The sequence below is a fragment of the Phocoena sinus genome, chromosome 20 (genome assembly GCF_008692025.1).
Source record: "Phocoena sinus isolate mPhoSin1 chromosome 20, mPhoSin1.pri, whole genome shotgun sequence".
Taxonomy (NCBI): Eukaryota; Metazoa; Chordata; class Mammalia; order Artiodactyla; family Phocoenidae; genus Phocoena; species Phocoena sinus.
Genome location: NC_045782.1, coordinates 53239621 through 53252200, shown reverse-complemented (window position 1 = coordinate 53252200; position 12580 = coordinate 53239621). Strand labels below are relative to the sequence as shown.

The 12580-nt window shown below is 51.3% G+C and overlaps 1 protein-coding gene across 4 annotated transcripts in view; it reads right to left on the bottom strand.

The window, feature by feature from the left end:
- Positions 1-12580, bottom strand: part of SDK2 (sidekick cell adhesion molecule 2) — a 264644-nt gene that overhangs the window by 51395 nt on the left and 200669 nt on the right. For all 4 annotated transcript variants that reach the window (XM_032617354.1, XM_032617353.1, XM_032617351.1 and 1 more), the window contains 6 exons: positions 12229-12344; positions 3491-3686; positions 3193-3291; positions 2616-2807; positions 882-1003; positions 18-127 (listed from right to left, as the gene is read on the bottom strand). In XM_032617354.1, the coding sequence (XP_032473245.1) occupies positions 18-127; positions 882-1003; positions 2616-2807; positions 3193-3291; positions 3491-3686; positions 12229-12344 (835 nt within the window). The remainder of the gene's footprint in view (positions 1-17; positions 128-881; positions 1004-2615; positions 2808-3192; positions 3292-3490; positions 3687-12228; positions 12345-12580) is intronic.

The window sequence follows — 12580 nt, the reverse complement described above, 5'->3', positions numbered from 1 at the left end:
CCTTCCTAACCCGTTACCTGTAGTAGGTGAAGGGGTTCAGGTCGGGCACCTCCATGGACCGGGCGTCCGGCTCGTTGGGGAGCTGGTGAATCAGCAGCCACTCCTCTCCCTCTCCGACCACGCCCACCTGAAAATGGAGACACCCTTAGACCTGGCCAGCCTGCTGGGCTGAGATGGGGGTGCTCTGAGCCCCAGCTCCCGGGAGGTATAGCCCGGCCCAGGGAAGGTCTTGACACAAACCCCAGGGCTCACCCGGAGGGCACCACAGGGGGCCCCCCATCTTTCCAGGCCCTTAAACAAGACTTCAAGTGTGACCCCGAGCCCTCCTGCATCAGAATCTCGCGGGATGCTTATTATAAACCCACTCCTGGGCCCTGCCCTTGACCCAGCCAATCAGAATCCCTGGGGGCGGTGCCCAGGAGTCCTCATATTTATCAACAGTAAGCTTCCCAGGTGAGTCTCCCCAACACCCTGGCATGCTTCTTAAAACCCCAGCTAAGTCAAAATCGGAATTTCTAGGGGTGGGACCCAGGTGCTGGAACTTCCGAACACTCCCCTGGTGCAGCCAAAGGTGAGACCCATGGGTGTAAAGGGCTGCAGGAAGCAGCTGGTTATTTCTCTAGGCTAGCCAGTCACCACCCTGACCAGAGGGTGTGTGTGTGTGTGTGTGTGTGTGTGTGTGTGTGTATGTGTGTGTGTGTGCGCACAGGTGAGGTGGAGGTGGAACTGTGGGCATTTTTGGTGTATCTGACCTTCTGATAGTTGCATGTGAAACTCACACAGATTGAAACACACATGTGATTTGCTCTGGAGAGCAGGGGTGCCGCCAAGGCCGGGGAGCAGGCTGCCCAGGCTGTAGGGCTCTCCTCTGGCAGCTTTACCTGGGCCTCCACCAGCCAGCGGGAGATGGAGGTCTTCCCATCATAACCTGGCCTGAACTGCAAGGTCACGGAGCGGGGGCCAATGTTGGAAATGCCCAGGTTGGTGGGGGCTCCTGGGAGTTCTGGAAAAGGAAAACAGGGCAGGAAAGGAGTGAGAAGAAGGTCCTTCCACCCCCCCACAGGACTCTCCAGGCATGGGGCGGCGGGGGGCGGTCTGTGTGTCGAACATTTCCTAGACACCTCGGAGTAGGAACATGGCCGAGGCCTCAACCCACAACACGGCCTTCGGCCCTGCATCTAAGGCTCACTGTGTTCAGACCGGGGACCGAGCTAGGCTCGGGGCTGAGAGAACCCCCCAGGGCCAGGAAACGGGGGCTGGGCTTCCTGAATGAATCCTCTCCATCTACACATAACCCATCACAGCCCTCCCAAACCAATGATGGCCGAGGGAGGTTAGAAGGAGGGGTGAGGACGGGAGGAAGCCCCTGTATTCTTTTTTTCTTTTAATTATTAACTTTATTTAGTTTTTGGCTGCGTTGGGTCTTCGTTGCTGCATACGGGCTTTCTCTAGTTGCAGCGAGCGGGGGCTACTTTTCGTTGAGGTGTGTGGGCTTCTCACTGTGGTGGCTTCTCTTGTGGAGCATGGGCTCTAGGCACACGGGCTCAGTAGTTGTGGCTCACGGGCTCTAGAGCGCAGGCTCAGTAGTTGTGGCGCACGGGCTTAGTTGCCCCGCGGCATGTGGGATCTTCTAGGACCAGGGCTCGAACCCGTGTCCCCTGCATTGGCAGGTGGATTCTTAACCGCTACACCACCAGGGAATTCCTGAAGTCCCTGTATTCTGACCAGAAACCTTAGGGTTCAGGGTGAACAGAAAGAGAACAGATTCTGGGGTCGGACTGTCTGAGTTGAAATCCAACTCCACTGCCTCTGATGCTGTGTGCCTTTGGGCAAGTTACCTAACCTTTCTGTGCCACAGTGTCTTCCTCGGTAAAATGGAGATGATAATAATATTGCCTACCTCAGGGTTGTTGGGAGGGCTAAGTGCACAGATGCACTGAGCTCTGGGCCAGGTGAGCACTAGTTTATCACTTGGGGTCAACTGAAGCTCAGGTATCTCAACCACCTCGGTGGGCGGGTTGAGGGATTCTGGCCACATCGCACAAGCAGACTCACAGACCCAGACAGGACCACGTGGCTATCCAGTGCGTCTCTCCATAGACACAGATGGGGAAACTGAGGCACGGGGGGGGACGCTTCACTTGCTCAGGGTCACAGAGCCTGGCAGAAGCACGACGGGGGCCAAAGCTTGCTGTTTACACCGGGGGTGAGGTTATTCTCACCCTGCTCTATCCCCTTCCCAACCAACATTTCCACTGGTTGGAATCCATTTGGACCTTTTGGGTGACAGTGAGAATTCTTCCCCTGAATCATAGATACCGCTGCTTGATGCCTGGAGCAGGATGGGGGAGTAGAGGGAGGGGGCAGTGGCGGAAGGAGGCAAGGGTGGGGTTCTGCGGGGGCCCGGGCTCCCCTGAGAGTCAGGGGAGGAAGCGGCAGCAGCCCACACGGCCTCACCATCACGAGGATGCAGCCGGCCCTGGGAGGACCCGGGAACCCCAGACTCCAGGGAGGGGAGAGCTGTGTGGGAAGAAGCCAATCTTCCTGAAGAAGGGGCCTCCTCCCGAACAGGAGAACAAGAGGCCAGGAGCCCAGCGCTGGGAGCAGGCACCCACCTGGAGGCACCCCGGAGGAGATGGTTGAGGCGGACACCTGGCCCTGGCCCTTGGCGGTCATGGCGGCCACCTCGATGGTGTAGGTGGTGAGCGCGGTGAGGCCCGTGACGCGGTACTCCAGGGTGACGTTGGGCAGGTAGTGCGTCACGCGGGTGTTGGTCCGGTTATACTCCTCCCAGGAGATCCGATATCCTGGGGAGAGGCCCCAGTGTGGCGTGAGCTTGGCTGGGACCTTAACCTTCTGCCCTGCTTCTCACTTCCTTACTAGTCTGGCAGTTGGACACGCATTGGAAGGAGGGGGCCGAGGGAGGTGGGAGCAGCGTGCCTGGGGCCCCGGGTGTAACCTGGGTGGGTGCCCCTCGTTGGGTGTGGATTGCAGGAGGGAGGGTGGGTCACTGCGGCTGGAGATCTGGGATGCGGCTCAGAGCACAGGGGCTGAGAGCCTCCCATGAGTCCTTTCTAAGAAAGAGTGGCCTGCTGGGAGGCTCTGGATGAACACTAGGTCGAAGGGAGGGGGATGGACGGGAGGGCCTTTGCCGCCCGTCTCACCCCGGGGCAGCGACGCTGTGGCGCCTACCTGTGAGAATGCCGTTCTTCTCCCCTGGTTCTTGCCAGCTGACCTTCAGCGAGGTGTCCAGGATTTCAGTGAAGCTCAGGTGTCCCACGGGCCCTGGCACTGTACCCAAAAGGGTCCCCCACCCACCCAATGCCAGTTAGAGCCGGAGAGAGACCACCGTCCTCAAGACAGCCCGTGGGGCTCCAGGGGTGACTCCCGGCTCGAAGACAAGAGCAGGGCCGTCCTGGGCCTGGAGCGCTCGGCCTGGCCCACGGAGGGGGGTGGGGTCAGAGGGAGCCGGGGTTAGGGCGCTGCCTACCGTCCTCGTGGGTGCGCGCCAGCTGCGGGGTGCTGCGAGGCCCGTCGCCGGGGGTGGTGAAGCACAGCACCGAGGTGAAGTACTCAGTGAACTTCTTCAGGCCCGACACAAAGCCCACGTGGATGCTGTCTTGAAAGTTGGGCCGGGCGGTCACCATGGTAACCTCCTCTTCCTGCTCTGGTTCCCAGGCCATCAGCTGCGGAGAGGGCAGCCACTCAAGCACGGCGGCAGCAAGTACGCACCAGCAGAGGCCCAGCGCTTTCCCACAGGCTGGGCCAACGGACAGAGAGGGTCCAGAGGCCCAGCTTTCCTAGGGTCCCTCCTCCCAGGGAGGGGAGGCCGGGCGGATACCCACAGGCCACTGGAGCATCTGTCCTCTGGGAGCTCACTTTGGTGTGCTGCTCCATTCGCTGAGTGATTTACTCTAAGCAAGGTACCGGGCAGGGTGGTTTCAGTGAGTCCTCTCCCGCTCGATTCCCACAGCAACCCCACAGGGAGGTACTTGATACAGGGAGATACAGGCAAGACTGGCTACCATAATTTGCAGGTCCAATGCAAAATGCAAATGGAGGCCCCCTTGTTCAAAAATTATGAAGAATTTCCAGAAACGGAAGCAGAGCATTTAACTGAACGTGGGGACCTTCTGAGCGTGGAGCCCTGAACGCTCACACAGGCATGAAGCCAGTCTTGTGTTTTACAGATGACGAAATAGGCTCAGAGAGGCTAAGTGACTTACAATATATCACACAGCTCCTGGGTAGCTGAGGGTCTTTGCTTCTACACTTGGGCTCCCATGCCTTTCTCTGCCTGGGCCGGGGCAGTTCCTCCTAAGAACTCCAGTATGTAGATGACTCTCTCTTTTAAACTTGTTCCAAGTTGGGATTTCAACTGTAACCGTCCTCTAGAGGTGGAGCATTGGCAAGAAAACCCCGTCTGGAAATTCAGCATCACTTTTCCTCTAATCTCCACTCTACATATCCCAGCCATAATTGCATAAGCTCCCCACCTCCCCTTCCTTCTCTTCCTGCCTTTTTTTTTTAAAAATTGAAGAATAAAGTTGATTTACAATGTTGTGTTAACTTCTGCAAAGAGATTCAGTTATACACATTTATACATTCTTTTTTAATTTTATTATTATTATTATTTTTTGCGGTACGCGGGCCTCTCACCGTTGTGGCCTCTCCCGTTGTGGAGCACAGGCTCCGGACGCGCAGGCTCAGCGGCCATGGCTCACGGGCCCAGCCGCTCCGCGGCATGTGGGATCTTCCCAGACCGAGGCACGAACCCGTGTCCCCTGCATCGGCAGGCGGACTCTCAACCACCGCGCCACCAGGGAAGCCCTATACATTCTTTTTTTTAAATATTCTTTTCCACATGGTTTATCACAGGATAGTGAATATAGTTCCCTGTGCTATACAGTAGGACCTTGTTGTTTATCCATCCTCTATATAACACTTTAGCATTAAATATAGCATCTGCTATGTTAGCATCTGCTAACCCCAAACTCCCAATCCATCCTTCCCCCAGCCCTCTCCCCCCTGGCAACCACAAGTCTGTTCTCTGTGAGTCTGTTTCTGTTTCGTAGACAACTTCGTTTGTGTCGTATTTTAGATTTCACGTATGAGTGACATCGTATGGTGTTTGTCTTTCTCTGTCTGACTCAGTTCCCTTAGTAGGAGCATCTCTAGTTGCGTCCGTGTTGCTGCACGTCCCTGCTGCTTCTTGACCTCCTGCCCCACCCTCCTATCTTCTGGGCCCTTCGTCTGTCTCTAACAATGACAGCTGGTCTCACAGATTTCCTCAATTATTTCAAATTGATTAAATAGCAATTAATGGTGAAAAGCAACGCTGGATGAATTTTAATAAGCCTGGGTATTTATAGACATAAAACAGTACCACGCCAATGTCTCCTGATTAACTCAGGCCCATGACAATGCCTCATCTCCTCCTTTTCATGGCCGTGTGTTTACAAAGGATGTTTGGAAACTTAATTGGTATTGTGAAAAGATAGCCGATAGCAAGTTAATTAGATACCAATTAGACCCTAAAAATACTAACCAGAAACACTAAGTGGCATTTAATAGGTAGGTTAAGTAGCCTCCTTAATTTGGTTATCTTGTTTCACAGCAGTTCAACTGCTGAACTTCGCTGGCGTAGATTAAGAAACAAGCTTGGTGTTTTAATTTACTTTAATCAATGTAATTTCGAATTAATTACACCATTAGAACTGTGTGGTGCATTCTCCAGTAAGTGCAAAATCTGGGTAAATATTATTTTTTCGGGTTTAGGCCAATCGTGATCACTACTATTTAAAAAAATAAGGGACAAAGAATGTCTTGACAGGGGCCTTAAAGCACATTCACAGGGAATTGTCTTCAGATACGACAAAGAAGATGGGTACAGGGTGATGGTGGTGCGGTTGGGTGGAGTCATGACCACAGCATCATCCTCCAGGTCCAGGCCCAGAGCCCAAGACGGAGGCAGGACAGGGGTTGCTTCAAAACATTTACTCTGGGATGTGAACCACTTGTCCTGTAGCTGCATCCAAAGAGGAGGCTAAGGGTTAAGAGGCCTCTCCCTCAGGTCCAGGAAGACAACAGAATTGTCTTCTGCGCCTCTATTGCTTCCAAGGGGCTGGGCTCTGGGCAGCCATGGGGTGGAGGCTGTGCTCCACACACACACTGGGCTCTGGTCCCATGTGTGCCTGTCACTGGGTTAAGCCCATCACGGACCAGTCCCGTTTCACCATCACAACGAGGACGACATGCGAGTCACTGTCCCGTGCTGCTACAAAAAGGAAACCAAGGCTCAGGAAGGTTGAGGACTGGTCAGAGCACGGGGGACCACCTGGATCCGGCTTCAGATTTGTGGACCTGAGACCTTAGACGCAGCCCTCTATCTGCCGAGGTACACACAGCTGCCAGGTGAGGGCTGGGGGTTCTCCACGCCTGCTCTTGTTACCGGGGGTCAGCGCTGATTCACTTCCTTAGGTCCTTGGTCTTGGATTCTAAGCAGACTGGGCAGCCCTGAGCCTGGCTGGGGTGTGTGGGTGAGTGTGCCTGTGGGGGGACTTCAGATCTAGATGCTGGGACAGGCAACCCCACCTCAGACAGCAGAGGCCCAGGGGGTCACCCCTGTAACTGAAAGGCGTGTGTGCGTGGGATGGTGGGGAGGCCAGGGTGCAGAACGTGCAGCCAAAGCCGAGAGAAAGGACGACAGAGCACAGCTTTGCCATTTACTGTGTGACCCTGGGAAAATCACTCAACCTCTCTGAGCCTCAGGCTATTACAGGAGCCAGTATTAGCTACCTCAATGGTTGTAGAGAAAAGGGCTGAACTGACGTGCCTCCTGTTTTTGATGGAGGCAGTACATCGCGGGCTCGAGAGTCTAGGAGAGCACAACCTGCTAGATTCTGGAGTTAAAAACAAGTAGGGGAAATTTTCTTTTTGCACCCTCCGTTTGTCTTTCCCTCTACTTTTCTATCTCTCTTGCACGGATTCCCGCAAAACATCCTGGAAGGGTTTGTAAGAAATTAACAACAGTGGTTCCCTGGAGTGTGGAGAATTTCAAGGTTGGGTAGGATAGAACCAGGCAGATGAGGGACTGGGGTGGCATGGTGTGAGATGGAGGATGTCTGCCTGCTATAAGTTTATCTTTTTACATTTGTTGGTTTTTGAATCGTGTAAATATATTCCCAGTTAAAAATTAAATTAAAGAATTAAAAAAATAATGGGGACGGTTTGGCAATAGCAGAAAAATTATACACATTTACCTTTTGACCCAGCAATCTCATTTCTAAGAATCTATTTCAGAGTTATATGTGACAGTATGAAAAAATGTAGGCACAAAACTATTCACTGCAGAAATGTTTGTTATAGTAAAAGACTGGAAACAACCAAAATGTCATCACTAGGGAGCTGGCTGACTAAACAATGGGAGATCCACATAATGGAACACGATACAGATTTTTAAAAAAGGGACAAGGAATATCTCTATATACTCCTACAGAGAGACCTCCAGGATACAACGTAAATAAAAAAGCAAAATGGAGAAAGTATGTAGAGTACACTGTCATTTATCTAAGAAGGCGACGGTACACATTTATACATGCATAGCCTTTGTTTACATTAAAGACATGGAAGGGAAAACCGAACCAAACCAACAAACAAAAAGAAATCACGTCTCTTGGGAAGGAGGAGGACCAGAATTCAGGCTGATTTTTTTCTGAATTAACTTCGCTTTGTAGATTTAACTTTGGAACCATGTAAATATGCTACATAATTATAGAATACAATTAAATAAAAAAATCAATCCCTAAAAATCGAAACCCAAATGAAACAAATGAACCTCACTGTATACTGAATTGTAGCAAAATTACACAGAAAGAAACCATTTCAGAGACTTTGCACAGAAAGGGGGGGACTGTATCCCGTGTGGGATACATCCTAAGAAGTACAGATAATCTGAAACTATTTTCAGTAATCACAGTGTTGATATTGCTGTTCTGAAACTGTCGTGGGTATTTGTGGGATCAAGTAGGTGAGTAATTCTGTTGCTGTGGAAGAAACTAGATTTTCAGAATGGAGAAAAGAGAGACAAAAGACCAATGAGATTATTTTTAAAATGTTAGAGTCCTGAAATTGAATTGGAAGTATCAGTACGTGTTTTATCTTTAAAAAAACTATTTCTGAGTTGTCCATTCACAGGGCCTTGAAACAACAACCAATGCTAGAACCAGGAGCAGCCCCAGTGCCCAGATTTTGGTATCTAACTATCATTAAAAGAAACAAGGGGGCTTCCCTGGGGGCGCAGTGGTTAGGAGTCTGCCTGCCGATGCAGGGGACGCGGGTTCGTGCCCCGGTCCGGGAAGATCCCACATGCCGCGGAGCGGCTGGGCCCGTGAGCCATGGCCGCTGAGCCTGTGCGTCCGGAGCCTGTGCTCCGTAACGGGAGAGGCCACAGCAGTGAGAGGCCCGCGTACAGCAAAAAAAAAAAAAAAAAAAAAAAAAGAGTGGCCCCCGCTCGCCACAACTAGAGAAAGCCCTTGCATAGAAACGAAGACCCAACACAGCCAAAAATAAATAAATAAATAAATAAATAAATAAATAAAGAATTAAAAAAAAAAAAAAGACTCCTGGGGCCACATCAAAAGGACTCACCAACTTGGAAGAGGTGGGTGATGGGTCAATTTGGTATCAATAAGAGTAATAATGGCAGTGGATTGAAACATATCAGACGTATTAAAAATCCTTAAGGACATAATAATACTAACAAAAACAAAACAAAAAGATGCTTCCCTCTGCCCCCATCCAAACTCATCTGTCACCTTAGAAGATGCTAAGGAACCAATTCACTATTCTGAAAATTGTTAAGTCATGGAAAAGAACTGAGCATTTACCATGCTTTTCCTAGATGAACTAAGCCTTCAGGTAACCAAAAAGTTGTTAACAGAAAAACTCTTTTGGGGGGAAAGTATTACAGCTCATAAATCAAGGAGAAATCATAATATTCAAGTATCCTCATTTTCATACTTGAATACATTTCATATCCTCAAGTATCCCCTATTGAGATAATAGAGCACACAAGGGTGGTCAATGGTCACCACGTCCTAGTAAGAGAGACAGGCAGACTCTGTGCCTTTTAATGAAAATGCACAGCACCATCTAGGAAGTAATATTTTGAAAAAAAAAATCATCAAATCCGAATATGATCAAGCCTCTAGTTCTAAATTCCAATTTACTGCAAATATAGTGTTCAGAGGAATATATTAAATGACCCCACAGGGATGCAGTCGCAAATCCAGGCTGTGGAAAACTCTATAGGACAAATGACTAAGTTTCTTTTTTTTTTTGCAGTACGTGGGCCTCTCACTGTTGTGGCCTCTCCTGCTCTCCTGTTGCGGAGCACAGGCTCCGGACGCGCAGGCTCAGCGGCCATGGCTCACGGGCTCAGCCGCTCCGCGGCATGTGGGATCCTCCTGGACCGGGGCACGAACCCGTGTCCCCTGCATCGGCAGGCAGACTCTCAACCACTGCGCCACCAGGGAAGCCCTGACTAAGTTTCTTTACTAAATAAATTAAAAGGAAGAGAGAGTGAGAGAGAGAAAGGAGAGAGAGAATCTGTAGATCAACTGAGACCTAGAAAACTTCAACCAATTGCAATTGTGTGACTCTCATTTGGACCCTGAGGCAAATAAACCAACCAGTAAAAGAAATGCCGTGGCAACTGGGGAAATTTGAACGCTGACCGGGTATCTGATGCTATTAAGGGGACTGTTGATTTTTTAAGGCACTATAATGGGAATCTGGTTATTGTGTTTAGGTTTTAAGTAGAGACTTTATCTATAATATTTCTCTGCAGAAATATTTATGGATGAAAGGCTACAATACCTGGGATTTCCTTACAAATATTCTAGGGGAGAAGCAGAGAGCTGGAAAATAGAGGGAACGCATTGGGCCATGAGTTGGTAACTGTCGAAGCCAGGGTGCATTATGGTCTTATCAAGTCATCTTAGTCTCCTCACTACTTTTGTAGATGTTTGAAATTGTTCACAATTCAAAGGGGAAAAAAAGGTCCCTTCTCACTGGAAGGATGGAAGGGACGGACACTACTTTTTTTTCCTCCCTGTGATACTGAAGGCCAAAGGAGCAGGAAACAAAATCCCCACTTGTATCCATTCATACTTAGAAAAAATCAAGTTATAGTTATTATTTTACAATTAAATCATACAACACTTTCCTTTTAATGCAAGACAAGGTGCAGGCTCTGGAGTTTGAAGCCAAGCTTTGCAGTTACTCTGACTGTGAACAAGTCACTGGCCCTCATGCCTCAGTTTCCTCCTCTGTAAAATGGGGTGATGATAACAAGCCTTCCTTCTTAGGGGTCTTGTGCAGCTTGCATGAGACAAGAATGTGAGGGAAGCCCAGGCATCCTGCCTGGCCTGTAGAAAGTGCCCTGTAAGCGTGAGCTCTTCTTACGCACCAGTTTCTATGCTCAAGCTATCTGGACAATTCATTTCTGCTGACTTTCTTGGAGCAGTTACGGGGTGCTGGGCACAGACTGGACCTGGGAATCAGGTGGGCTTCTGCAGCTTCCTCTGGCTCTGGGTCATTGCCCTAATTGTCCCGGCCACTAAGCTGGTCTCCTTGGCCCTCTGGGAGCCATTTACCTTAGAAGTTTGCAGCCCAGGTCTCCCCAAAGTGGAAGGAAACATAGGATCGGCAGCAAGAAGCTAATTCTTCCCAGCTCAGTTCCTCTGCATGACGCAAGCCTCCCTCTTCCCTCCACTGCCTCCCCCCAGAGTCCCAATTAGGAGGTTTCTCCAGCCAGCCGGCACTACCGGGGAGCAGCTACACAGCCCTGGTCCAGGAGGGCCCCGCTCAGCCTCGGTGACGCACTTTCCTGGAAGCGAGATGGCTACGGCTGGGGTGTATCGGGATCTGGACCCTCCCTCCTTTACTTGAAACACCAGCAGAAAATTCTCTGGGTGATGTAATCTCAGCCCCTTCCCGTCCAGCCATCCCCACCTTGCAGCAACAAAGGCTAAGGCTGCTAGTCCTAGAAATGGTCCTTGTTGTCACACACGGGTGGTGTGGGAATCTTCTGGAAGTATCTGCGGTCACCTCGAGGCCAGCAGAGCCCGCGGTTCCCTGCCCTCCACGGCTGGCTTCCTGGTGACATGCCTCTCACATCCGGAGGGAGCGCACTGCCTCCTCCCACCCGCCCCACTCAGCTGGGGCCAAGCTGTAAAACACGGTGTGGACCACACACTCTGTGATCTGCCATCTCCCATTCTCTAAGGGAAGGTCAGCTCCGTGCTCCTCGTGGGGTGAGAGGAGAGACCCAGCAGTGGCTGCCAGAAGGGGATGGTTGAGAAGTCCCGACTTGCAGCACAGTTCCAATTATAGCAAATATACTACCATCACCATCACCACCGCTACTAGTGCTTTTTGTTATGGCTGAATTGTTTCCCCTCCAATTTTTATGTGGAAGCCCTAACCCCCAGGACCTCAGAATGTGACTGTGTTTGGAGATAGCCTTTAAAGAGGTAATTAAGTTAAAACGAGGTCCTTAGCGTGGATCCTCATCCCACAGAACTGGTGTCCTTCTAAGAAGCGGAAATCTGGACACAGACACACAGAGGGAAGATGCGTGAGGACACAGAGAAGGCGGCCGTCTACATGCCAAGAAGAGACGCCTCAAACGGAACCAGCCTTATCAGCACCTTGACCTTGGACTCCTACATCTCCCCAACAATTTTTTTTTTTTCAGGCTCCGCGGCCATGGCTCACGGGCCCAGCCGCTCCGCGGCATGTGGGATCTTCCCAGAGCGGGGCACGAACCCGTGTCCCCTGCATTGGCAGGCGGACTCTCAACCACTGCGCCACCAGGGAAGCCCTGTTCTGGATTTTTCTGATGGGGCCGTGGCTGTGTGGGGACCCTGAGCCTGAAGCAAACCTGGTTTTGTTCATAAGGCAGGCTCATAGAGACTGACTGCTCCCTGCACTGGGTCTCAGACAGGCCAGTGTCCGTATTCCCCGCGGCCTGGACGTGGACCCGGGGAAAGCCCGCATGCCCCTTGCCTTGATCATGTGTCCTCTGCTTGGCTTGAACCAATGATTCAGAGACAGAGCGGGGACTCCCTCCTCCCCCTTCCTCGCCTTCTCCCTGCCTCTGCGGCCTGCGTCCTTTCGAGAATCTCCAGGCTTCCTCTCGGGGCAAGGAGAGGCCTTATGTACCTTGTAGCCCTGGTTGATGCCATTGATGAACTGGGGGCTGGGAGCAGTCCAGGTGAAGCGGATGGTTGTGGAGTTGGTGGCTTCTGCATGCACGTTGCCTGGAGGGACCGTGGGCACTGGAGGAGAGCAGAGAGGTAGGGGTGTGCGTGAAGGGGGCACAGTCTGACTGTCTGGCCCGGTTAAGCAGAGAAAACACATGAGGTCTGCAGACACTGCTTTACCCCGCTCCCCCCAGCTCCTCCCCTGCTGCTATGGAGACTTCAGATGCCCTCTTTCTGCAGATTAGTTTGGGCTTAATAAAACCGGTCTGGCCCATTTCACAGGGTACCCACAAATAAAAGTGATGGATCTG